Source organism: Aspergillus caelatus (assembly GCF_009193585.1).
Source record: "Aspergillus caelatus strain CBS 763.97 unplaced genomic scaffold BDV27scaffold_155, whole genome shotgun sequence".
NCBI lineage: Eukaryota > Fungi > Ascomycota > Eurotiomycetes > Eurotiales > Aspergillaceae > Aspergillus > Aspergillus caelatus.
Window position 1 is genome coordinate 48478 of NW_022475418.1, and position 26095 is coordinate 74572.

Below are 26095 nucleotides of genomic sequence, written 5' to 3' on the forward strand. Positions count from 1 at the left end.
AAACGTGTCTCATACGAGAAAATCATAGATCATAATCTACTGTTCATCCACACTTCCAGAACCCCTGGGAGCCCCAGCATTCCACCTCTCCAAACTCTGTTCATAAGCCCCACTCCCCTTCCACGCACTGATAATCAAGTTGATAATATGCTGCATCCCCTTCCCATTCTTCACCTCGGCAAACACAGTCGGACCCCCCTCCCTCATCTTTGCTGCATCCCTCTCCATAACCCCCAAATCGGCGCCAACAATATCCGCCAAATCACACTTATTCACCACCAGTAGATCCGACCCTGTGATACCCGGTCCACCCTTCCGGGGCACCTTATCACCACCGGCGACATCAATAACATAGATGATGAAATCCGCCAGCTCCCGCGAGTAATTGGCCGCGAGGTTATCACCGCCAGACTCGATCAGGAGGAGATCCGTCTGGAATTGCTTGTGGAGGGATTGCAGCGCAAGGAGGTTCGCGCTGATGTCCTCACGCACGGCGGCATGCGGGCAGCCACCCGTTTCGATAGCACGGATGCGCTTGGACGCGAGGGCTTTGTGGCGGTTGAGGAATTCGGCGTCTTCGCTGTTGCGGGGTAAAGTTTTATGTTAGCGGGGAAGTTTTGTCTTTTTTTATTTTTCTACGATAGTTGAAGGTGTTTACCGGGTGAAAATGTCGTTCGTCACTGCTGCGATGTTATACTCGTCTCGGAGAGCTCGGCATAATGCGAGCATTAGGGCTGTTTTTCCGGATCCGACAGGTCTGTTTGTGGTGTTGTTAGTGTTTGGATTGGGATTCTTCTTTTGTTCTCTTTTTAATTAATCATTTATGTGTTTTTTGAGAAGACGTACCCGCCGATACCGATGGTGAAGGCGCGATCTTTCCAGTCACGGCCCTCAATCAATGGCATTTCACGGTTCAGATAGGAACCGGGTCCGTCGAGGATCTCATGCGAATGACCGTGGCCACCGAAGTCATCGTGGGAGTGGCTAATGCCTTGATCATGAGAGTGAGAATGAGACATGTTGGGGGATTTGGGGGGAAGTGTATCGTTATAGTAGAGGGGGTATATAATAGGATGTAATGATGAATTGGGTGTGGAGGGGTAGTTATAGTATTATACAGTAGCAAAGGAGGGGCATCTGTTCAGTTATTTAATCATCGATTTAGAGTTGTTGTCGGCCATGGACGGCATTCGTTCGCCGAACCAGCGGAGACTGCCGATACCTCCAGCAATTCTTTCCTACGTAACTCTTTTCCTTCTCTTCATGACGATTTTCTTCTAAGCGAGGTAGCATTCCGATTGGACCCATGCTGACATGAACTGATATGTCATGGGATTTGATAAGATTGGATCTTCGGGCGGGTTGAAATAAGATAATTAAATGTACTCCGTAGGGCTCCGCAATCCATTGAACTGCTCCCCCAATGTCGATCCACCGAAGATCTCCTTGGCCAGGAGCACTACCCCAATAGGCGAACATGTTTCGTGTCCAATCAACTTGTCTAAATGTTATAGAAATCGAATACCAAACAAAACGAAATCAGTCAATCAATCAATAGAGCCATAACTACATTATCTCTTCAGGTACATTCCCAAACGGCGCGGTATGCAGTGTCAAACGTACAGCACAGACGAAATAGCAGCAAGAATTATTTCCAGAGAACAGAAGCCCAACGCCAGACACATCAATCGCCAATGGAAAGACATGGATATCAATAGAGCGGTCCAAATGGTAGAAAATGACCAGTAACGCTATTGGGAATCGAGCTCAGCGTCTCGCAACATCACCTCCACAAGATACAGAGGCAGAGCAAAGTCACAAGACATGGACTCCGAGCAAACAAACCACAAGCAATAAAGTGGATCGTGTACGGCGGGAACAATGCGTAGTAGGCGATATAGACTTCAGGGAGGCCGGTGCCTCGCATCACCAACCGAGATCGCAATGAACAGCCATACCGTACGTATCAATCACACTACACCGACAAAAGACCGCGCATAATTGCAATAACAACGATAATCCGATATGTTCAATGGATAGAGGCCCCAGAAAAAAGAGAAGATCAGCATCGCAAAGGTATCCAAAAACGGTACGCCAGTTCCCCGTCTCTTGAGAGAAATGAAAATGTCACGAAAAAAAATGCGAACAAAGCCCATCGCAATAACTCCTCTAATTAGCAGTGCCTTTCTGCCTTTTACCACCCACTCGAGGACTAGCTTTTACCGTCTTTGGTCCCGGAGCAGCGACACCGTTGACCTCCGGAGCGCCACTGTCATCGTTTTCCATCTTGACTGTGCTTGCCCGGCGTCGTTTATGACTAACATTCGGGCTGGCACTAGCGCTCGTGCCCTGGCCAACATTAGGTTGCATTTGACCCTGTGGCACCATACCTGGAGGGCCAGCAAGATGGCTTTGCGCCGGACTTGGATGAGCCGAGCCGACAAGATGGGGCGACCCTTGGGCGCCCGGCAGACCAAGATGTGCCATTGCTGGAGAAGCAAACTGGTTGGGTCCATTCATATTGGGGCCCCGCGAGTTCTGGCCAGGCTGCATAGCTGGGTTCATCGGGGCTGGCATGAACCCGGGGGTTGGCGTTTGAGTCGGGAGACTATTAACGAGGTTGCGCAGCGCCTCAGGAGCCGAAAGTTGAGGGTTCTGTTGAGAGTATTGGAATAGTAATTGCATTTGAGATATTGTTTCGGCGACCTATGGCGCATCTGTGGTTAGCCATATCACCAAGGAGACCATTTGAAGACTTACCTCTAAGAAGCTCATCACAGCGAAAGGTACACCATTGGCGGTCACCATAGATTCGGGCAAGGTAAAGGCAGGCTGCTGGGCCTGTTTCTGTTGAGCCCGCTTGCCCATATTCTTAGAAACTTTCGGACTTTGTTTTTGGTCGGCAGCCTCCAATGCTTGCAACTGGCTGCGAGGAAGGTACTCAGTATAACTCGTGACCTCGATATCAAGCATTTCAATTTTGTTGTTCATATCGAAGTGCGCCCTCAATTTCCCGTTGGTAAAAATCTATTTTTAGGTTAGCGACCCCGCATATGATAGTGTTTACGTGGAGGTACACACCTGCGTATCGTTGACAAACCAATATATGAATGAGGTTTTTAGACTTTCGACAATATGACCCCCATTTGGCGAGTCCCTCTCGCGTGCATTTTCAACAACCATTTGAATGTGACGAATTCCGCTTGTGAACTGGGTTAGGTAGTAGCGAGCTAGTGCAGGAGTTGCGATCTCGAACTGTTTAGAACCGGTCTGCGGATTCCATACTCCTTGTCGCAAAACGCCAGAGGGGGAGTAAAATTTATCCACGAAAGACTGCCAGTATAACAAGTCGTGCGCCTCGCCACGGCTCTGTGACAATTAGCATTCTCTTTGCAGAGCTAAATTCTAAGCAAGTAGTACACACCGTGAAATTACTGAGCTGTTCCGCAAATGTATTAAGGCATAGTATCGTCGCCCCTTTCATGTTCATCCGTTGCTGCATCATCATCGCATTCTGCTGTTGCTGCGCCTTCAACTGAGCCTCCTGGGCTGTCATCGGCGGTCCCTGCTGCTGCTGACCCTGCGGCTGTTGTTGCTGACCCTGCTGTTGACCCTGCTGGCCCTGTTGTGGTTGCGGCTGCGGTTGCGACTGGGGCTGCTGTTGTTGCGGTGGCTGCTGTGGCTGTTGCTGCGGTTGTTGTTGTTGCGGCTGCTGTTGCTGCTGCTGGCCTTGCTGACCCTGCTGAACCGGTTGCTGGGACTGCGGTAATTGCTGTGGTGGCGGATTGGGCGTTGGCTGCGGCTGCGGCACGGCAGGCTGCTGCGGCGGCTGAGACGTAGGTGGGTGTTGTTGAGGGGTGGGTTGCGGGGTGGCACTTCCCTGGTGCGGCGGCGGCATCGGCTGCGGTTGAGGGGTGACACTTTGTGCATCATGTACATTTTGAGGTTGAGGCGCTGGGCGCTGCTGTGGAGTCTGCTGACCTGGTTGTGGCGTCTGCTGTTGCACTTGCTGGGCCTGGTGTGCTTGCTGAGCCACCTGTTGGGCCTGCTGGGCTTGCATAGCCAGAAATTGCTGTTGTTGTTGTTGTATATTCTGCGGCTGCCCATGAGGCATCTGCTGAAGTTGCATTTGGGAGATGACCGGACGCATCCCAGGATTCTGCATGGCTGCCAGCTGAGCAGTATTCAATGCCTGCGTACCATTGGGCATTGACACGGGAAGCCCTCCATGCTGTTGCTGTTGTTGTTGCTGCTGTTGCTGAAAGAGCATCCGCTGTCTCAAGAGTTGTTGCTGATGCTGTTGATGCATGAGTTGAGGGTTATTGGCAACTATAGGATAAAGACATATACCATTAGCTGTCAAAGTATATCATCGTGACGCTTGGTAGGTCATGTTCAGGACAGTGGTGTTTGAGGGATAAGAACAAAGAAGAGAAAAAAAAAAAAAAAAACATACACTGTTGCGCAAAGTGTGGCTGCTGGAATAGATGCGCTTGCGCTGGGTTTAGATGGGAGAGAGCATGAGCCTGTACAGGACCGCCAGGCGCGGTTGTTCCAGCACCTGGTGGCATCCCACCCATCATTGGCCCACCCTGAGTGACTTGAGGTCCTCCCGGAGCTGATACTCCGGGGTGTACTTGCTGTACCATTCCGGCACCGGGATGAGCATTTGGGTGCTGACCAGGGGCCATTGGGTGACCCGGGGGGATACCGGGATGCTGCGGGATCCCTTGATGGGCAGGAAATGGCTGCGCCATCATCATCGCTGTACAACGAAGTCGCCGATAACGGGACTCCTAGGAATCGATGGACAGGGGAGAGCGAGAGACGGTGAAGGGGGAGGGGAGGCGGGAAAAAGAATGTTCTAGGAAGCAAGCGAGAGATTGAGAAGGGAGAGGTATTAAGACGAAAGGAGGGAATTCAGAAAAAATTATTAAAGATTGTCAAAATATCGACAGTTGGTGATGAAGGCGAGCGTCCGACTCGAAGCAAAGCGCGCTTGACGTGGAGGCACAACAGGCCGCTTTTAGCGTCGGAGCGGAGGCCAAGACGCAGCTGATGGGTAACTGAGCCTGCGTCTGGTATCGTCCAGAGCCAGACGAGCGCAGGAGCATGGATCGAACCCGGCCTAATCACCTCTGCCCGCCAAATCGGTCGGCCCCTAAAAATGTTCAATGTTAGTTGTCGGGGGCGGTCGGGGGAGGGTGGAAAAGATGGGAGAACGGGTGTGGAAAGGGAAGACACGGGTAAGAAGATAGATAAGTGGAAATGGGTTTAGGGAGGCCGGAGGTGTGGAGGGGCTAAAGGGCCAACGAAAGAGCAGACGGCACCTGTCGCGATCGCCAGTTCAATCCCTCACCCAAGAAATTCCAATACGGTGGGCACGCAAACACCGCCACGAGTTGACCTGAAATAACGACGGAGCCCAACTGCCGTAAGTGGATCAAGGCAAGAACGAGGCTACGGGGGAACAAGAAAAAACAAAAAAAATTAAAAAATCAGAAGGGAAAGAAAAGAGAGAGGCAAAAAAAACAGGAAAAAGGGTCAGAGATTCATGGGCAGATCTGCTGGTCCTGAGGCTTTTCTTCGATTCTCAATCCAATCGTCCGGCGCGAATCATGCTAGACGCTAATCCTATTCAGGTAGGTCTCACGTGAGATGATCCGCCTCGGGAAAAACTTTTTTGCCTCCTCTTTTATTTTTTTTTTACTATTTCTTTGTCGTTCGGTTTCTTCTGCGCGAATTTTTTTCTCTTCTTCTCCTATTCTTCAACCTCTCGAATTTGTCCTGACAAGGTTTCGACCAAGTTACGGATCGACCGCATGCTTTGTTCAATAATGTCTGAGCTCATGCAACGATCGCACTGTCATTCCTGACGTGGCCAATGGGCACGGATTTTGCTCGCCTTTCATAGCGGTCAATCGTACCACAACTTGACTAACAAAACAAAGATCAGGTCATATTAGCTGATCCTTGCGCGGTATAATGAAGGTCAGTCTCTCTCAGTCTTCTTCTCCTATTCTTTCCTTTCTCTCCTTTCTTCGAAGATGACAAACCACACCTTTCTTCTTTACTATCTCTGAGTCGCCCCTGACGAGACATTCGGACCTTCCTTTCCCGGTTGGTCTGCTACTTGCCAGTATATTTTGTCTGAGATTTACCATATACTATACATCGCTTCATTGCCTTGTTGTGAACTGTTCACTAACGGTGTTTGAAGCAGAATACAGGTCCATTCTTATGTCATCGTGCTAGTCCATAAAGAGAAATTTTCTAGAATAGCTGAGAATACATTGAACAATGCAAGAATTACTATGGAATTCACTTGGCCGTTAACCAGATGCCTGGCCCGTAGCCTAGTAGACCTTGAATCTTAGTAGGCCGTAATAGAGTTCACGCATCAAAGTACCTTCATCCTTGGCAATCGAGGTACACTGTTACCGCTGAGTCCACGAAGAATTCTTCTTGGGGCTAGAACTTCCCCTCATCCCAAATATACCCAATTGACCTGATAATAGATTCACACAAGTGTAACAGATGTTGGAAATTGCAGGCCGAAACAAAGAGAACCGCCGAGATTTCAAACTTTGACAGGAGCAAGACATATAATAATAGAACAGACATAAGTTAAGGGCTGTCACCAATGATACAGCTCGACCGACTTGGCTGACGCTGCTCTAAATGCATCCATAAAATCTAAGTTTATTCAGAGTCTGGTGAATAACGCCAGTCAAGGTAAATACGATTACCATATTATTAGGGCTTAATACCAATGTTGTGCCTCATGCTCCATGAAATACCTCAGGGAAGGAACAAGATAGACCGGAAGGATCAATTAGGTGAATATAGTCTTGTTCTGGCAAACACAACCCCTGGCATAGAATGTTGTGAAATACGAAGGACGGAGGACGGAAACCTAAAGTGAAACTATACTACAGAACATTACATGAACCCAGAAGCATTAACGAGTAAATGAGAATGGCATTAGGAGAAAAGGCAAGTGAAGGGCACTTTATCTATCCCTGAATTATTCCTGATAAATTGACGATTATTAAGACCGGGGTTAAGGAGGCGTTTTGTAGATCTTGTCGATCACCCTGGCTCTTTCTACCAAGGGCTTTGTTTCAACAGCGTCGACAGTCCTCCTATCATTAAACACCTTGCATATCAGATAGAGACAATGTCAGACGTGTGTTGAAGCAAAATATATGCCAGGCAGTGCTTCTGAAATTAAATGGACTTAGCTTAGCCAAGATCATATCAAAGATGACGTTGTATCTAGTAATGCAAGATGAAGGAGCAGCCTGAACCTTGGCCCATATGTATTCACACAGCGGGGCGATCCACAACGCCAAATCTATGTGCGTTGCAAGGAAGATATCTGCATCACAATATTGGGCAGAGCTAACTGTAATGAGCTCAAATAATCCCCAGGTTCAGACGGCACAGTTTTCTCAATACTCAAGAAATTGACTTGAGTCTCGCTGAGCGTACCTCGTGCTGATAACCCGCTATGGGCCAGGTTGTCCGGTACATTCCACCAGAGAACTCTCTCATCTATCCTCCGCGGGGTGTAGGAAACGATAACAAAGCCACACGGTATCTTGGGCATACGGCCTCAAGCGTCAGGAGCTTTCAAGCAACTCGGGTTGAAGTGAGGGGACTGTGATATATAGTTTGTCTTTATAACACTAAAAATGCTTCAAAATACCAATGCAAATCCTCGATGGTCTAACGGTCATGATTTCCGCTTGTCATCCCTACAGGAACAAGCGCGGGAGACCTGGGTTCGACTCCCAGTCGGGGAGATTTCTTTTTCCTTTTTTACCTACTGTCTCTACTGGGAACTCATTTTTACTTCTCTCGACATTACTGGAACCAGCCTACATTTAGTGTTCAGCCTGATCTGATTCTTACTTTGACTTTGAGCAAAATCGCAACCCTAAGCTAGCCATTGCAAATTAATATGTGTAGTGCAATCCTTATCTGCACATGTTCCTTTTCCTATACCGAGAGACCCCTGTCTAGTTCTTTGTCCACATGTTGTCACTTACATATCGGAGTAAGAGATAATTTAAGCTGTGCTCAGACTTTTCTAGTACATCATGATGCTCTTGTAGTATATTTGGTATCCGTCGGTTAAGTCAATTAGTCTTATTCAAGAAGAAACAGATTTCTTTTCAGGTAAGGGTAATTCATTTACTAGGTGCATGGCACCGTCCAAAGCAAATATATATGCTTTCCTCCTATTCCTTATCTCGGTTCTTTATATGCTTGGCTTTGGCCCATAGAGATATACTCTATCAGAGGGGTGTGGACTTTTATTGTAAAAAAGGCAGGGCTATAGCTGCGAGTCTGACTTTCTGCTTGTAGGCTTCTTGTAGTGTTAATTCACATGAAGGAAGCTGTTTTATCTTTCATTACTTCTGTATTGGATTGATTGACTTTGTTTAATGCCATGGCTGTACAGTTATTAGCGAAATCTCTTCAGCTTCCTCATATATCCTTCTATGTACGCGGTCTCACGGTTGGCCCGCTTGACCTATAGTATCATTGCACATTCAATGCATATATGTATTTTACTACAGGGCACGATCCAGGGGCACCGCATGTCTTGGTAGGAGGGGAACATGCACATGCCATAGATCTTCTTACACTCTTTGGCAATCCATTATGGGCTTGATGTGTTACTCCATAAGGTGAGAATACTTGTTCATAATTTCCCCCCCTAGGCAACTATACTTTCACAGGAAAAGAATGCCCAGGAAGATCCATTTCGGGCAGGAGAAATTGATAAGAGTAACTCAGCAAGAGTACAGGAGGGCAATTTGGTGACATCTTCCTCAAAAACAAGGTGTATTGTTTGACTTAGAGATGATCTGCTTGGCTTGCTATTAAACTGGCTGCTATTATAGAGCTCATGGCCTGTTCTGAACGTGTAGAAAGCTCAGTACTATCAGGCAGGAGCCCCAGAGAAAGCAAGCATAAATATTCATACAATCATGGCGTACCATTTTGATGCATTGTCTCTGGGTACAGTTAAGAACAATTGCAGGTAGACTTGAAGTGAGCCATACCATGCCATCAACCTTTTACCGAGTTCTTGAAACTTGTTGATCAGATCAATGCAAATATACTGCCCCACATGTTGCATATACAGTCAAGCACATACATCTATACTATCATGACAGTATCCTCATGCTACACATCTCGAGCCATGATGAATAGTGGAGAATTATTCATTTTTAATATCTGCCAGCCAGCAATGGCTAAATATTCACCTCAGTACTGTAGGGAATCTATTATTCTCATTGTTGGTGAATTAACTATACTCTTCAGGGACTCTGTATCATCTAGTATATCTAGATTAATGATGATATATACTCTTACCATTGTACGGATCCTCAACTAGCGGAGGTGGTGAGCCTCTTTCATCAATTTAAAGCATGATTTACCACGGCAGAGATGAGCTCGGCGCATTGCAGCCTTTGTCTCATCCTTCTTTTCTCAACAGGCCCTTGCCCGGTCTCCTCTAGCTGGGTCAAATGCTGCATCGCGCCTTTCCAACCCGTAATTAATGATCCAAATTGTTCTGCCTGACAAAGAATCTAACATCCTTAACATTCATTAGTAGACATTTATTTCGGTTGCTGCCTACAACTAGAGTTATTTCATCTATAAACTCTTTATCGGTGCTGCGCGTTAGTTATTTCTCTAGATTTTATCTTCGGAGCTGTGGGTAAACGAGCTCGAAGGACGCAGAGACTGTCGACGAGGCGCAAAATATGGACTACACGAAACGCTACCAATAGCAGTTGGAGTGTGTACATCTTTAATATACCCGCGAATATCTTTTTGGTTTATATTCTATAGGCGAAGCTCGAAAAGTAGTAAAAACTTTCCACCTGAGTGATATCTCGGGTATTCAGCCCTGAGGTTGACTGAGGTCTTTCCACTGGGAGCGTTTTGCACCTGGTATAGTATCTGCTTGTTGCATGCTAACGATTAAACAGCAACAACAAGAAGGCTTAGTTTTACTATTAGGATATAGCGGGATATCTAACCAGGAACTTCCTTATCATAGCTTTCAACAGCCTTTCAGCCCAGACATACTGAAGTTCCCGAGGAAGCAGTTGGAGCCATAACATCTGAAGACCAACCCCAGGTCTCCCTATTGAAGTATCCGTGAACATACCCTTGGAGAGTGGCAGTTACTGGTGTTGACAAGGGGGGTGGTTCAAACGCGCCTCTATAACTATGCGATATAGCCATATCCGCTACTGATTCAGAAATAATGCCTGGCAGAAATACATTAGAGAGATATTCTATGAGACCACAATGCTTGGGTTTATCAGCTTTGCTAAAAGAATGGGGCTACGTGTGCAGACTTCTATCAAGGCCAATGGTAGAAAAAATTGATATCGAGAAATAACCCCTTTAGGTATTGGCCGATTTTCGTAAACAATCAAGCTATTTAATGATTCAGGTGCACTTATGATACTTATAAGTTAATGACAAATACGATCTGATGGCGACACAGACAGCATTCATTCTAGGAGATGTATATAGTCCCTATAGTCCCCATGGTCACCATAGTCACTATAGTCACTATAGCCCAATAACAGAAAGACCATCATGACTGCTTTCTAAGTAATTTAGGTCCAACAAATATCTATAAGCGTCTACATGGCCACATCTTGAAAGGTAGGTATACCAATGGACCAAAGAGCGTAACTATTTAAAGAGAACCACGGATAACCAACTTTCTATTGCACCTGATATCAGGATAAATGCCACATAGGTACTCCTTCTTCTTCCACTGACTACAATCATGGAACTGATTTATCTTGTCATTGGTGTTACTAGTAACACTACTACTCAGCGTGTCGCCCAGTTCCTTTCCAAATGTTTGATTTTAGTCACACCAAAGCCCGGGCATATACCCCCCAAAGTCATGGCATCGTTAACAGCTTCACTTTATTACGTCTGGGAGGACAATTGTGCTTCATGGCATAGGCAAGCGTTAGAGAAAATTTTCGTTCTTACATTAGGATCCTGACTCAGAGAGGCTTTACAAATCTCCTTTGCTGGTTATTGAGTTCTATATATATTCGTTCCCAGCGGGTAGCACTTAGTCTGGCAATCAATAGCGGAACCGGTACAATACCTAGCGGCTGGGAGCTGCTTAATATCAATTTTTATTTGAGTTATTTGCCGGGTCGCTTAATGTCAAAGACAGTACTGTGTAAATACTTGGGGGTTTAGCAAACACAGTTGTAGAATTAAAGAGTGAACAACTGACATTTAGGGCTGCAATGACTAAGCATCAATAACGACCAAATTTACGTGCAGATCACATGATATCAAACTCCGGCGACCGCCCGAAAGGAGCAGTTGTTGAACTGTTGTTTTTCCCGACGACTCGATTGATGCAACCATTTGCTGCCTGCGGTCGAAGCAGATCCAGCATATCTTAAATCCGGTGGCAAATACTGCCCTGGATGTATTCGTCAATGCAGCGAGGCAGACTGCTTTCGTCTGTTGCACGACCCTGCCGATTTATTGCGCGCCGCCGATATGCCGCACTTGTCGGCTCGACTCCGCGCCGATTCCATCTTTCGCGAAGGTGGCAATCATCAGCGCCCTCCGATCCTGAAGATGCACGCGGTTCCTCTCCGGCAAGTGTCACTAGTGATATTCCGACCATAAATGCCGAACACACCGTACCCGGACATGATGCCTCGTCGATTACATCGCCCTCCGCAGAGCGCGCTGGGAAAAAGGTGTCGAGTCCATATGGATCGGCCGTGCGAAGAGCGTTGAGGAACAGGAAATCGCTCAAGGAATGGGCTGCGCCGGCTGCAACTGTTCCTTCCTGGTTTTATGAGCGTAATACCGTGGTTAATGGAGGCGATGGCCATGCCGCTTCAGATCTTCCACTAGTCAAGATAAGCAAACCGGGGCCGGAGAAGGCCAAGGATACGGCTGATGGCATGGCCCACGGTGGTAGTGGCGATGGAGAGCCGTCCGAATCCAGTGGTGTGCCCGACACCGGGGAGCGGTACGCTTTGACCGAGGCGTTGTGGGAGGAATTATGCGCATCTGCGAAGGCGGGCTTACGACTTCCCCCTGCAAAATATGCAAAAGAACCTTCGGCACGAAAGTCCCATCTCGTTCTTCAGTACCCCGGTGCTGATGGCATTTTGTTCCTAGATGCGGTTGTAAAAAGGCTAGGGCAGGAACTTGGTGCTGACGTGGTGACGCTCAACGCTCAAGATATTGCGCAACTATGCAGCGAACAGGACCTAGAGGATGTCGGCACGACCTCGCCTATTAGGTCTCTTGGCTATGATGTATACCGTCCAACGGCTTCGGAGTCCTGGCATGACGACAGCATGGGTGATGGAGATGATGAAGCTGAGGTTGAGATCTCTCCGCGCAGTTTGCGACCTGGTCTGAAGGGCCCAAAGTTTATCACTATTGAGAGTTCCCGAGAGGCAGGCGACATTCCTCTTCCCGGCATACTTGGCTTGAAATCGTTAGTATCTGCGTTCAACGGACCTGTAGATGGCTCGGCAGCATCGTCAAATCCCACGGATCGAGCAGAGGACCGGCGGCTCCAACTGATCAATGAGCTCATTTCCTCCGCTAGCGGGCCAAAACGGAAGTCGGCCGCCGAACCACCTTTGGATAAGCCTGCAGAATCTAAAAGCCCTGAAAACAAAACACCTGTACGCGATGTGGTTGTGCAGATCCAGGACTATGGAGAAATCCAGGCTACTCGTGAAGGAGCTAGATTTATTTACTTATTGCAAAAAGCTATTCAAGACCGTAGAAGAAATGGGTCTCGTGTTCTATTTGTTGGAACTGCCTCACAAGACGCCGCTTCAGAATCGGATGCATCAAGATTAATGCAAAATGCATTTGATGACCAATTCTCCCAAATGCTTGTCATTACACCTGCCATGGGATTGGAAGCAGCAGAGAAAGTTTTCACGGATGATCGAAGAAAACGAACATTGGATATCAATATTCGCCATATTCAAGAAATGCTTCGGACACGGTTGGAGGATCCCTCGACCCTCGAAGACGATATATTCGGCAACCGTGCTTGGCCACTGGATGCATCCATCGTAAAAGAGTCCGGACTTGAAGAGCGGTATTGGCCCTACAGCCAGGTGCATTGGGCCACAACGCTTGCACTTGGAAGTCTTTGTTCCGACGAACTCTTTGGTTTCCAGCACATCCAGAAGGGAATCGAAATGATGCAAAGAACAGATCGCATTAAGAATGACTGGATGCAAGAGAAAGCACCCAAAACGAAGAACACAGAGACCGGTAGTGATCGGGAGCGGCTGTTGAGTTCATTACGCAAAACCTGCAATTCACACGAGAAAAAGTTGCTGAATGGGGTTGTGGACGCCAAAAGTATACGTACTACGTTCTCTGATGTCCACGTCCCTCCAGAGACCATCGATGCCCTGAAGACGCTCACTTCGCTTTCTCTCATTCGCCCGGAAGCCTTTACCTATGGTGTTCTTGCTACGGATAAGATTCCCGGCTTACTACTGTATGGGCCTCCCGGCACCGGTAAGACTCTCCTTGCCAAAGCCGTAGCTCGTGAGAGTGGAGCCACTGTCCTTGAGGTTAGTGGCTCCGAGGTTTATGACATGTATGTCGGTGAGGGTGAGAAGAATGTCAAGGCTATCTTCACATTGGCCAAGAAGTTGAGCCCATGTGTTGTATTCATTGACGAAGCGGATGCTATCTTCTGCTCGCGGACCGGAGCCAGCAGTCGCACATCCCATCGGGAGCTCATTAATCAATTTTTGCGGGAATGGGACGGGATGAATGACCTGTCAGCTTTCATTATGGTTGCCACCAACCGACCATTTGATCTCGATGATGCTGTTCTCCGGCGTCTCCCGAGGCGACTGCTCGTAGACCTGCCCCTTGAACAAGATCGGCTGGCCATCCTGAAGATCCACTTGAAGGAAGAGAATCTAGATAGTTCTGTTGACCTCGCTGAGCTAGCTCGCCGCACTCAACTCTATTCTGGATCCGATTTGAAGAACCTCTCCGTCGCCGCGGCTCTAGCCTGCGTCCGGGAGGAGAATGACCTGGCGGCTCAGCACCAGGGCGACGAGCCCTACCAATACCCAGAAAGACGCACGCTGACCTGGAAGCATTTCGAGCGTGGAATGGAGGAGATCAGCGCATCAATCAGCGAGGATATGTCGTCACTCTCGGCGATCCGCAAGTTCGACGAGCAGTATGGCGACCGCAAGAGTCGGCGTAAAAAGAGCCCTGGATGGGGATTCACGCCTGCTAGCACCGAGGAAGCTAGTTCCGATGCTGCGCGCGTACGGACATGATATGGCTACAATATGGGAAACATTTTAGAGGGATTGGTGTTCATTCTTGCGACAATAGGATTTGGGATCTCACGCGACGACTTGTATACTATTAGCGATATGATAAACCTGTATCAATACATACCATAGGCTGAAAAGTGACATATAATTTGTTGAATTATATACTATAACTCATCCTCGTCCGAAATGCATCATGAAGCCCAACGGTGGCTGTTAGTTAGTCCCTCAGCCCTATCAGATCTGCAGACGAATTTGGCGATGACATCGACGAGTAAATCTCCGCCTTTTTCGTCGACGAAACCATCACCCGACCAACTCTCTCTTCTTACCCCCTCTCGAGAGAGTTACTTCGCGGGAAACAGGAAGAGGGACTCAAGAGAAAAGAGTCTCACAATCTACTACCTATTGCTATTAGATTCACTATCAATAACCTAATATCCCTACACGAAACGAATCATTTTCTCCTCACGCAACACTCCACACGACCTTTTACCCCTCACAAACGCTCACCCGCTAAACTACCAACACAAACCTCCACGCACTCAAAGATATTCAAAAAAAATAAATATATTAAAAATGGCCACCGAAGCCCGCGACTCCGCAATCCGCGAAGCAAAACTCTACGTCCGCGAAATTGTCCGCAACGACTGGACCTTCCACCCCTCCACCGACGCGGGCGCACCAGCTTCCGCAACCCCCACGCCACCGGAGCAAGAAGTCACAGCATGGCGACTGCGCACATACGACAGCTCTGCGTCGGAGCTGGAGCCGCTTTCTTCACCTACAATTACCAGTCCGCTTAGCGGGTATGACTCTGCGCAGATTGAGAGTCCGATTTTGTCGCCGGTGGGGGAGGAGAGGGCCGAGCGGAGGCGCAAGCGGCGCAAGCAGATGGAGGAGGAGATGCGGTGGAATGAGGGGCTGAGGACTTGGGTGGAGCGGCGGGATGCATGGACGTGCGCGAAATCGAGGGAGGAGATTATTGCGAGGAGGCAGCTGAAGCAAGTGCAAACTCAGGCGGAGGAGGGAACTACCGTTAACGAGGAGACGCGAGACCAGGGTGCGTCTTCTGGGTCTGCTTTTTCGAGGCCGGCTTCGTCTTCTTCGCGAGATGAGGCGAATCTCGCGGCGAGGACCGAGGCCTCACTTTCTATTGCGGAGAAGGAGGAATCGGGTCCGTCGTCGGTGTCTGCTCAGCCCCATCAGGGTGAAGATCACAAGGAATCTACTGAGACGGGGGCCACAGAGCCGGAGATTGCTCTGCGACAAACGGTAACAGATGATGCTACGGGCACCGTCGCGAATGCTGCGACGCCCGCTCCTGCACCCGCTACCGCTGCAGCCACCGCGACTGCCTCTTCAAAAGCTCACCAGGGTTCTGAAGACCCCTACGTCCCCGTCGTACCCTCGCTGATCTCCACCTCCAACCCCATTCGCGCCTCGATCACACCCTCCATGTACCCCTCCATCTACTCAAAGGTCGTCGTGCAGGGCTTAACCCCCACTGTCCCGATCAACCTGGCCGACGTCACGAAGGCAATGGTCCAAGGCTGGAAAGCAGATGGCCAATGGCCGCCCAAACCAGCCACCACCAACCTCGTGCTCCAAGATACCGCGACGGTGCCCAAGACCGCCGAGGACGGGCAACCGTCATCGCCAGAGTCGAAGAGGAGATCGGGCGTCGTCGGCGCGGTCCGTAAGGTACTGAATTTCTCGGGTTTCCATCCTCATCCTTTCCATCGGCGCTCGAGTCATAGCGCTCAAGGGGACGTGAGCGGTGCTGTGAATACCGAGAATGCAGGGAAGTAGATTTGATTTCTCTGTCCGTTTTTAATTTACGGTCTCTCTCTTCTTTTTTTTCCTTTTTCTTTCCCCCCTCCCTCGTCTTTTACGATTGCCGTTATCTGGTTTATTTGGATGCTGTCATATTATGGACAACTACGCGCTCTACCCCACCTCGTCTACTTTTTTTTTTCTTTTCTTTTTGTGAATGTCGACATTTATCAGTGTACTATTGATAATATTTGAGATATGTATGATTGACGTGACGTCAGAAGCAATGATGCTACCCCTCCCCTGAATGTTCCTCTACGTGTATGTATAATGCGATTGATCTCCTGGCATGAAGACGCATGTTTTGGACGCCATGCTTGACGAATGAAAGTGGTCATTAAACAATTCATTGGATGCGCTCCCTTCTATGCAACCAATCATACAATCAAACAAACACTAAAGTACATACATACATAAATGGTTCATGCTATGAGTTATGATATGATTTTTGTAGTTCATCAATTCCATCCAAACCAAAGACACCATGTGCAGACTGTACCAAACAAACCACATACGCCTCTTATTAACAAAATACGCCATAATTAGCTTCAATAGATAATGGTGAAAGTGGACTGTGCTCTAATGGAGAGTATCAGATGAGTCAAGAGCCCGTAGCGTATCCAAGAAATTCCGAGCAGCATCGTCGAAGATCGCCAACGGGAAATTTTCCAAATTCGCAACCATGGATGGCTCGAGGTTTACCTCCTGCGGTTGGTGGCCGCCACGTCGAGTGAAGTAGTATTTGCCCTGGTGTCTGGACCAACTCTCGTTGATGTAGGTCTGGAGTTCGCGCGTTGCTGAGATGCGGATCTCGTTGAAGAATTTTGGGGCGTTGGTAGGTGTGTTTTCGGTTGTGAAAATGTTGGATGGGTGAGGGATGTTTTCTGGGTTGGTTATGAGGAGCTGGTCATGTAGGAAGGATGTGCTGAACAGTATGAACTGCCGGAATGCGTGTATCTGGGATATGATGTTGTCACCAGTGTCGGTGGCTCGATCAATGTAGTCCACGACTCGCAGGGAAGACGTTATCATTTCGATGAAAGAAGCAACCGTGATTACCACTGGGGGTTCTTTGAGCATGTTGGTATTGCCGACGATGCTATACAGAGCATGGTACGAGGACTGGAAGACCGAGCTGAAAATACCCACGACTGATGCAACGCAGTTCGTATCTGCGGTGTCTATATGGAAGAGCAATTCTTTGAAAGTGTGGGATATGGTCTGTATGATCGGTTGACTCAGCAGCCATGCACCGGGGTTGGTGAAAGCCATCTGAAGATATGCTGGAAACACGGACTGCAACAGGGTAGCCCTGAGGGTTGGCCTAGCCGGATCTCCCGCTTCATAAGTATGTGCTATGGAAGTTTGCAGCTGGTCGACAAGGTAAACCTGCTGACCGTCTATAGCCGCTCGCTCTGAAATGCCCTGGATGAACATGATCAAGGTTTTTGCGACCTTTTCAGATGAGAGCTTCGGTTCATAGCCTTTTAACCGTGCAACGATGTACGTCGGGTCGGTTGAAGGCAAAGGAAACGAGGTTGGATCGGTAAAGAACGGGTCAACGGGACAGATATCCCTCGTATGCTGCTGTAAGAATCCGACAATCCGGTGGACAAAGTCCACGTAAGCCCCTTGTGCACTTGCTGCGCTGTTGCCCAGCTCCAGATAATTTGCCTTCATTGAGGACATCATTGTCTGGATGAGTTCACGGTACTCTTGCTTCTCAGTTGAAAGCGCTCTACTTGCTGCAATCTCCAGGTCTTGGACGTGTGCGCGCATGTTTGACAGTAGACTTGATATTAAAGACAACCGACGTTGACTGAGTTCCTCCAGCGTGATTGAGTATCGACCATCCTTTCTATCCACAGAGAAGGGTAAATTCTGCAACAAATTATTGTTCGGCTCGCAATTCAACAATGCCTCAGTTAAAGAGTGCTGGAATTTCAACATCGATACTCGTTCAACTAAGCTCGACATCCACATCCCAAGGACTTGCATTTTGCATTCAGACATGAACCGAGCATCCTTTTCAATGCAGCTTGCCAAAAACTTAGGCGTGAACTTTCTAGTTTGCACCGTCTTTCGAAGCACGGCCCAAGAATCACCATCGTAAAGGCTAAGATAGTTATCCCAATGCCGGAACCCATTTTTCACAAGCACTTGGGCGATAGAGGTCCAACAATCGACAACATTTAGGAGAATTGCGTCCTCCGGGCAGTGATCCTCACCAAAACTGTTAGAGACAAGCTGAGATACCGCTGGGTGAAGGACCTTTTCCATGTATTCAATTCCTTGGGGACGGGTGGCGGGAGAAAACTCATTTCCGTACATTGCCTCGATGTCAGTCCAATCTCCATACTCTTGGCTATCTTCATCCATTGGCGCTGGTGGGTTTGCTGATCCAGGAGCAGAGGCGGAGTGGCACTTCTGAACATAGGCCTTTAACATCTGTAGAGCCGCTGACACTGTCGTGTTGACACGAGCAAGCCTAGGATTGAACAGCCCCAATACTACACTGATAGGTGACTTAGAAATCAGTCTATGGGCGTGCTCCAGTGTTGGGGCCGATTGAATAGCGTTCTGTAAGTTATCCAGGGCTGTCTTCAGTAGTGACTCGATCTGTCTCTGATTCTGTGAAATTGTCCGTTCGATCAACTGGTGAGAATACTGATTGTCCTTTGTGTTTTGCGCTTCTATCTCTCTTCGAGCAAGCATGTGCTGTTTAATGAATTCGCTAACAAAGTAACTATGCCAATCAGCAAATGCTTCTAACCCAGATACATCTTCGTCCGTCGTCAACTTGAAGCGCACAAGTCTGACCCATGATCGAATGCTGATATTGCAAGTCTCGCGGTGGGAATTGGCAGGATGTACAAGGTTCTTTATGGCCTCTAATCGAGGTCGGCACCCATCTGGGACCGCGTAATATAACGCACAAAGCAGATCGTGGTGGTTCCTTAGAGCATCTAGATCTGCCTGGTGGATAGGCTGTTCTTTTGGGTATACTCGGCCGTGATTTGGTAATAGACGCCAAGCGAAATTCCGTACTTTTTTCTTATCATACCTCTTGGACAAGAAGCGCAAGCCACTTGCAATGATCTTTATAAAGACATGGAAGCATGGGTCACTCTGCGTGGCGTCAAGGGATGGATTGTGATCAAGCTCATCCAAAAACGAGGGAGACGTGTAGTTCTCTTCCTGTTTCAGATTATATAAGGTGTTCCTCGCAAAGAAATCGTAGAGCGTATCTAAAATGAGTTTGCAATCCCTCCATCCCCAGCCGTTGATAAGCTGGAAGCATCTGAGAAATAAAGCTCGGCAGTAAGCGTTATAGGAGATAGATGCTGAAGTATTGGGCTTATAGCTTTCCAAAACAGGGCACAGCAATTGTCTCACTATTTTCCAGTTGTTGCAAGCCTCCCTGAAGCGTGATCCAATCCGGGCGATTCCAAGAGCGTCAATTTCGTCTAACGGTAGCGTAGTAAATAGCCAATGCCACCTCCTTTCTAAGCGACCAATATTCTTTGTATTGCTCTGGTCGCCGATTGCCAACAAAGAGTCGGCAATGAGCTCTTCAAAGCAGCCCTTCAGCTTTTCCGTACTGTACAATATCTGCCGAACAATGACGTAGGCCTCAACGGCTGGATATTCGTCTCGGACCCCTTTATCGCGTTGTTCGCACACCTTGTTATCTTCGAGAAATCTGCGAATATTGATTTCCCCTACTTCGCTCGAGATGGCTGTAAAGGCTTGCCTAGAAACTGACCTCACGAGTTCCAAGAGCTCTTCTGCCACGCTGTGATTAACGAGCTTATGACAAGCTATCTGGTATGTTAAGTTGGCGAATGCCACGTTGTAAGAAGCAATTCTCATACGAGACTCTGTCCCTCGAGCTGTCGGCGAGACTATGGCGGTTAAATTATCATTGACCTTGGAGATAAGCGCATGGGCCCTCGTTATAAAGCCTGTTCTATCGATAGGATCTATGAACGTTAGAGCCTCTGTAACGTACTTGACTAGGGTCCTGTATATAATGCAGGTGCGATCGTGTGTGTTTTGAGTGGCCGCCTCTGTGGACATCGTGTCGCTCTGTTCCATTTCCTCGAGTATGTTCTCAAATGCAATGCCAAGTTCAGAGGACACAGCGTCGTTCCAAGGTCCCCACCGAAAAGTTCGATTCCCAACATTCGCAGTAAAAATGCCAGCATCTTGGTCGAGATCACGCTTGCCGATCTCAAGCGAGCGACTGAATTCTCCACTTCCGATAAACGAAGATTCGTGGAAAAAGGTTCCCAGGCACAGAGGGGTGATTCCAAAATCCGTAGAGTACGAGTGTTGAAAACCGCTTAGTCCCTCTGAGACTCCTTTTCTGGGATGTGCATCTTCCCCTTGCACCCTAGGAGGGTCTAGATCCGTGGACAGGATCGGTGGATCCGTGTCTCCAGCAGTGCTAACATCCAATCTCATGGGAGTACGTTTCTTCAACTTCCGTTTGATTCGAACTGGACGCTTTGGGAGCGATATGCTCACATCGTTCGACTCGCGAGTGAGGGTGCTTCCCCGCGCCTTAGCATGAACAGATGCCTGGCTACTGTCGACAAGAAACCGATCCAGTATAATATTTCGGTCCACAGTCTCGGGCAAGCGTTTTTGCCAAGTATTTTGGTTGAGCAGGGAAAGTGACCTTTGAAAGGATGGCGCTCGGGAAACGTCAAGACTCGCCATTTCTAGCCCCACAGGTCTTGGGTCGTTCCTTTTTAGGGAGGAAACAACAACGTTTCTCCGGACAAACCAGTTGTTGCCATGTTGAATACGCTGCATAGGCTTCTCTGAAGTGGGGGGGGCTGTAGTAGGTGGTGGAGCTTCTTGATCTGGCATCTGATTCTGGGCGACATTAGCATCGTCCGGTCGTATCGATGGTCCAGCATTGATGGGGCGATCTTTGTTTATTTCCCCAGATCCATGATTTCTGGGTCTAATTTTCTTGTTTGAGGAAAGATCCGCCAACGGTGGTCGCCTGGGGGGCTTTGCTTGAGGCCTGGGCAACTTCGACTGCCGAATACGCCCGGCGCGCCATTCGCGCAAGGATGTGTTAGCATCTTCGGTGTCCAGAGCTGAACTCATCTTGATGACTTTGTTCGAAGGACTTCGTCTGCTCCTATCCTGTCGAGATCGTGCTTTGCGAGCAGCAACTCTGAGGAACTGTGGCTGCTCGTTTCGAGGCCGAGAAGCAACATCGGGAGCATCCAATATACCAAGCCTTGGAGGGGTGTGTGAGGAATGTTTCTTTTTTTCCCGCCTGTAGATGGGATCGGTCAGCCTCGCTTGTTTTTGAAGGCGAGGCCGTTTAGAATGACTGTCGGAACGAGTAAAATGGCTCTCAGACCTTTGTCGTTTTTGGCCTCCCTTTTGGGATCGAGGAGCTGAAGTTTCACGCGTTGCTGACGGAAACATGTAATCGATGCGATTGTCTTCTGGAATGTCCTCGCCCATACCTTCCGCTAGGAATGTGTCATCAAATCCGACCAAGTTGGCCAGTATCTGCCGCGCATTGCTTTGGCCATCATTGCCGTCACCTTCATCCGCATCACTACCATCAGAATCAGCTAAATGCTTTAATGATGCCAAATGCTCGACCGGATTTGACGAAGTTGAGGGGCCGGTTCTCTTGATGATCTTTTTAGCAACACCCTTGGTGTTTTCTGTTCTGGAATTCTTGTCGCGATGGCGCTGTGTAGAACTTAGTTGTGCATCCTTTTGTCTTTGTTGGTCTAACCGCAGCCATGAAGCCGGAAGTACACCTTTGATCCTACGTTGTAGTTCACGAACGTCCTCTTCAGGCTCCTGCTCTTCTTCTCCATCCTCTCCATCATTTTCTGAGGCGGAATGAGAATGTTGAGAGGCTGCGGACTGGGCATCAGCAAGCTCTCGATCAACGCCAGAGCTGGGCCCGTTGGCTGTGGTGGTAGCATCCCGCCCTCCCCGCCTCAGGACTGTGCTAGGCGTGTTTAACGTTGGCGGTGTCAACCCACGAGGGAACCGAAACTCAGTGGGATTCCATAGGGCCTGTGGGGAAGAATTACTTCCAGAGCGTGGCGGACTGGGCGGTATGTCCCAAGCCAAGCTATTGCTTAAATTGATAGGAGATGTACGGTTGTTTATAACCACTTTAGGCCGAGGCTGATGCCGTGATGAGTTCCTATGATCGTCTGGCCTTGATACTTTACGTCTCTTAGGTCCTCTGAATTCGTTCTCAGATAAGTCCTGGTGGGACGATTGCGGTTGACCTTCATGAAGGTCTTGAGTTGCCCTTGCCGCAGAGGTAGGATTTCTTTCCGCTGGAGACGACGGGGCAAACTCGAAGTCCGCGGCAGGGCTGCTCGAAGGTGGTAGGGTGCTATCAAAACTTTGACTTTGACCTTCGGCCGCCGTCTGCATTGTTTGCTGGTATTGAGCGATGCGAACTGGTTTGATCCCTCTGGCCTTCATAAGCTTTTGGTATTTCGCATCTTCCAAAAGATACGGGTGTAACTGGATGGGGTTGCGCTGTCGTAAGGACCTTCGTGCCGGCTGAGACATCTCTCGCAATATATCTTCCGGAATTTCGAGAGGAGGGAGTAACGCCTCTAGATTACTCCCTGGCGGTGGATTCTCTGTGTTCTCTTGTTCATCCTGATCACCTTCACCCAATGCCAAAGAGTGGAGGGACGACAGCGGAGAAGATAAAGGAGAAGGGTTGGCATTCTCCTTATTCTCCTGTTTCTCACCAGTGTCTGGCACTTTCGAAGGAAGGCCAACCGACCTCCGAGAAATAAGATGGTCTAGCTGTAGTTCGTCTGGTGAAGAGGTAGGTACGTCCCATATGTCTTTAGGTTGCTCTCTTAACGGGGTCGACGGCGGGCTTGGTCTTGGTCTTGGAGTAGCTGATAGAGTCGGGGATGGATGCAACTTTCTCCTAGGCGTAGCATCCTCGTCATTGACGTCTTCCGATAGCGATCCTTCAGTTATATCCCTAGCTTCCTTGTCGGGCACCTCCTTGGCCGAAGACTTTGCTTCCTCGTTTGCCTGGACAGGCACATCATCGACATTTTGACCGGCTGTGACAGATCGGAAATCATCAACAATGCCGCCTTGGGGGGTATGGTGCTCCTCTTCCTCGGTGTCTTCGTCCGGGGGCCTCTGGGGAGCTGTATCGAGCGCATAAGGCGCCGGGAATGCCCCAAGCTCATCGTCACTACTGTCAAGATCCTGATTCACCTTTTCCGGGCTGCCCAACCCATCATCCTCATCTGAGTCCGGTACAAACCCTCGTTCCCGCCATGATTCCATGGCCCATCTCACTAATACTCCATTACTTCGTAGGCGTAGGCTGTGAACAAGGGATCTCCGCACCCCCAAATACTAACTGGGGATAGATATCACCACTGATATAAAATAAGTTTGAAGGAAGTAATTACCAATTAGGTGGTGGCCAGTTCAGAATTGCTTGAAAGTGGATGTCGGGAAGACGCGTTGAAAATGTGGGGAGACGCGACGGAAATTATTCATGGCGGAACTTTGGCGATTGATGCGGTAAATCTGTTAATGACTTCCGACTCTGGACATCCTCCTTGGCCTCACTGGTCTCCCGAGAAACGGCCTAACTAAAAAGCAAAGGAATAGTGCTTGTCATTTCTCATTCTACATTTTTCTTCTGATACTACTATGAGTCGAAACTGGATTCCGGCGCTTGTAGCCATCGGAGTGGGTGTCTTCTCAGGTCAGTACTGTCCAGAATGCAGAATGCAGAAAGCCAGGACCGTTCACTAACGTCCGCTCCTACACTTAGGCTATTATACCTTCCAACCTTTACTGAAGGATTTGCAGATGGAGAAGGCAGGCTCCCAGCGGTACGTCGTTTTACCTATGATGAGGATTGCCCTTCCTTCATCCCGTCCATGAACTGATACGACGCCGTTGGATATTTTCAGACTTCAACTTGGGGAGCAAACTGTAGCCCCTAATGGCGCTCAGACCCCTACTGCGAACACCAAAGAAGGCTCGAACCCTCCAGTGACGCCAAATACAGAAACCACGCAGGGCGGAAATACAAAGTAGATATCAATGGAAACATACCCAGCTTAGTGGCGCTTGCGCGGTGCGATGCGGCGATGCTCTCCAGGCACATAAGTGACCTGCCAGAGCTCACGCTATCATACCAAATTCTCAGAATTTTGAAAGGCACCCCATGGAACATATAGAGTGAGTGGAAAGAGGTCCGCGTCAAACCACACCTTCTACCCTTTTCTGGCAGTAAGTCGGCCACTGGCTCTTGAACTCTCATGATTGACCATCAAGGGTATGTGCGTGATCCCAAGAGCAATAGATCTTGGAATTTAGTGGTGGCTCAGTTTGCCGACTAGCAAGCATCCAAAGTAAACTCCTCTGCAAGCCTGTAACTACACACATTTTATAGCCACTATTCGGTCCTTAATAAGTGTTACTTGGTATATTTCTACAAGTGTCAACCTTTCAAAAATTATAACTAAAAACAGGCCCTATTTCCTATAAAAACTCCCCCCTGAACCGGGTATGCCAATCACTAGATACACAGTAAGACGATCAACGGGAAAACCATGCTTCTTCAATATACAGCCCATCCCGTTTAACAAGACATTTTAAATAGACCCACGGTTTTTAAAACTCGACTTTTCCAGATACGCCAGCTCCATTTGCACCTGACTGCCAAACTGATCAGTCATACTTCTTCCACCAGCTTTCTAGGCCCACTGCTTTCCAGGGATGGTTCCCCAAAGACTCGTCCTGCTGGAGCACTAAGCCATTCCTCTGATATAATCATCCTGCTTCCCTCGCGCCCACTAATCCATCTGACCATAGCTGGATCCAGTCTCTCGAATTCCTGTGTCTGCTGCTCTGCAGAGGCCGTTTCGGCCGCTTCAGCAGCCGGAATGCGACCACGCCTCTTCGGGGCTTGCTTCCGTAGAAGCCTATTGATTGTATCCATCTATCCTATTGCGTCAGTTTCTACTGTTTAACAATTATAGAGAGAATTTTGCCTCGATAGCCATCGAATCGAGAAAACAAGACTTTATAGTACTCACTTTTTCTTCTTCATTGCGCTTTTCGCTAAGGTTCTTTCTTCGGCGAGCCATTTCAGCACGGCGCATGGCGCGCTCCTCTGCGGTCAAATGCTTCTTGACTTGTGGTTCTGCGCTGCATTAGACGATATCTCCAAAGCAAACTCGCAAGGCTTGCACAAGGACTTACCCATCGGGAGTTGCAAGAAATCGTTGCCCAAGTTACCCCTTTGGCGTTTTGTCATCCTGGCGGGATCGGCAGTAGGAGTATCATCATCACTATCGAGATCTTCCTCGTCCTCTTCATCCTCATCTAGGTCCTCCTCGCCTCCATTGGCGTTTTCAAGTCCATTCTCATCCTGATCGTCAGGCTCACCTTCGGCATCCGATTCAGGATCAGAGAGCTCCTCATCATCTTCGTCGTCCTCGGCATCTAGTTCCATCTCTTTTGCCTCGACGCTTTTCACTGCTTTAGAAGTGGACGCGGCAGATTTGGCGTGTCTTTTTGACACTGGAGGTTGCGGAGGAGCATCATCCATGTCTAAATCTCCATCCGCATCTGCATCCTCGTCTTCCTCACCGGGAGCATCTTCATCGTCCACTTCATCTTCTTCCTGGTCGTCCAGGTCTTCGTCGCTCGTGTTAACTTCGACGAGCTTCTTCTTGGGCCGGCTAGTCCGTGGCCCTGTAACTATGGGGTTTTCTGTGAAAACATTGACAGAGCGTCTTGAGGCACCATTTCGTGTGGTACTACTCGTAACCTCGCGCAGCTTACTTGAAGGCATCTTGACAGTTAAACGGATAGATCTC

The 26095-nt window shown here is 48.6% G+C and overlaps 7 protein-coding genes and 1 non-coding gene across 8 annotated transcripts; 4 read left to right on the top strand and 4 right to left on the bottom strand.

The window, feature by feature from the left end:
* On the bottom strand, positions 1-1218 carry BDV27DRAFT_23144 (urease accessory protein UreG). The gene is made up of 3 exons (XM_032076081.1): positions 847-1218; positions 659-757; positions 1-580 (listed from the first exon to the last, which is right to left on the bottom strand). The coding sequence occupies exons 1-3, from the start codon at positions 1017-1019 to the stop codon at positions 37-39; spliced, it is 816 nt and encodes a 271-aa protein (XP_031925095.1). The 5' UTR covers positions 1020-1218; the 3' UTR covers positions 1-36.
* An 840-nt stretch (positions 1219-2058) lies between these two features.
* BDV27DRAFT_23167 (LIM domain-binding protein) lies at positions 2059-4853 on the bottom strand. The gene is made up of 5 exons (XM_032076083.1): positions 4457-4853; positions 3425-4329; positions 3082-3369; positions 2761-3027; positions 2059-2706 (listed from the first exon to the last, which is right to left on the bottom strand). Exons 1-5 carry the CDS (start codon positions 4761-4763, stop codon positions 2170-2172), a joined length of 2304 nt encoding a protein of 767 aa, XP_031925096.1. The 5' UTR covers positions 4764-4853; the 3' UTR covers positions 2059-2169.
* Positions 4854-7720: 2867 nt separating this feature from the next.
* On the top strand, positions 7721-7808 carry BDV27DRAFT_t157. Its single transcript has one exon. It is a non-coding gene; the product is annotated as a tRNA-Asp (tRNA).
* A 3614-nt stretch (positions 7809-11422) lies between these two features.
* On the top strand, positions 11423-14575 carry BDV27DRAFT_132195 (ATP-binding protein). The gene has a single exon (XM_032067818.1). The coding sequence runs from the start codon at positions 11502-11504 to the stop codon at positions 14373-14375; it is 2874 nt and encodes a 957-aa protein (XP_031925097.1). The 5' UTR covers positions 11423-11501; the 3' UTR covers positions 14376-14575.
* A 295-nt stretch (positions 14576-14870) lies between these two features.
* BDV27DRAFT_23211 (DUF4050 domain-containing protein) lies at positions 14871-16281 on the top strand. Its single transcript, XM_032076084.1, has one exon. The coding sequence runs from the start codon at positions 14952-14954 to the stop codon at positions 16182-16184; it is 1233 nt and encodes a 410-aa protein (XP_031925098.1). The 5' UTR covers positions 14871-14951; the 3' UTR covers positions 16185-16281.
* Positions 16282-16787: 506 nt separating this feature from the next.
* Positions 16788-23537, bottom strand: BDV27DRAFT_160178 (uncharacterized protein; the record flags this gene model as incomplete). The annotated part of the gene is made up of 1 exon (XM_032072986.1): positions 16788-23537. The coding sequence occupies one exon, from the start codon at positions 23535-23537 to the stop codon at positions 16788-16790; it is 6750 nt and encodes a 2249-aa protein (XP_031925099.1).
* Positions 23538-23912: 375 nt separating this feature from the next.
* BDV27DRAFT_160179 (uncharacterized protein) lies at positions 23913-24305 on the top strand (the record flags this gene model as incomplete). The annotated part of the gene is made up of 3 exons (XM_032072987.1): positions 23913-23967; positions 24037-24097; positions 24179-24305. The coding sequence occupies 3 exons, from the start codon at positions 23913-23915 to the stop codon at positions 24303-24305; spliced, it is 243 nt and encodes an 80-aa protein (XP_031925100.1).
* A 640-nt stretch (positions 24306-24945) lies between these two features.
* Positions 24946-26070, bottom strand: BDV27DRAFT_147364 (PAPA-1-like domain-containing protein; the record flags this gene model as incomplete). Its single annotated transcript, XM_032070726.1, has 3 exons — positions 24946-25212; positions 25310-25416; positions 25476-26070. The coding sequence occupies 3 exons, from the start codon at positions 26068-26070 to the stop codon at positions 24946-24948; spliced, it is 969 nt and encodes a 322-aa protein (XP_031925101.1).
* Positions 26071-26095: the final 25 nt, after the last annotated feature.

Bases quoted from the DNA above. Each gene is read 5' to 3' on its own strand.
- BDV27DRAFT_23144 (XM_032076081.1), bottom strand. From the start codon at position 1,019: ATGTCTCATTCTCACTCTCATGATCAAGGCATTAGCCACTCCCACGAT. The intron at 758-846 runs GTACGTCTTCTC...CACCACAAACAG, and splicing joins TTCACCATCGGTATCGGCGG to ACCTGTCGGATCCGGAAAAA. The intron at 581-658 runs GTAAACACCTTC...ACCCCGCAACAG, and splicing joins ACGAACGACATTTTCACCCG to CGAAGACGCCGAATTCCTCA.
- BDV27DRAFT_23167 (XM_032076083.1), bottom strand. From the start codon at position 4,763: ATGATGATGGCGCAGCCATTTCCTGCCCATCAAGGGATCCCGCAGCAT. The intron at 3,028-3,081 runs GTGTGTACCTCC...ACCTAAAAATAG, and splicing joins GGTTTGTCAACGATACGCAG to ATTTTTACCAACGGGAAATT. The intron at 2,707-2,760 runs GTAAGTCTTCAA...GATGCGCCATAG, and splicing joins CTGTGATGAGCTTCTTAGAG to GTCGCCGAAACAATATCTCA.
- BDV27DRAFT_132195 (XM_032067818.1), top strand. From the start codon at position 11,502: ATGTATTCGTCAATGCAGCGAGGCAGACTGCTTTCGTCTGTTGCACGA.
- BDV27DRAFT_23211 (XM_032076084.1), top strand. From the start codon at position 14,952: ATGGCCACCGAAGCCCGCGACTCCGCAATCCGCGAAGCAAAACTCTAC.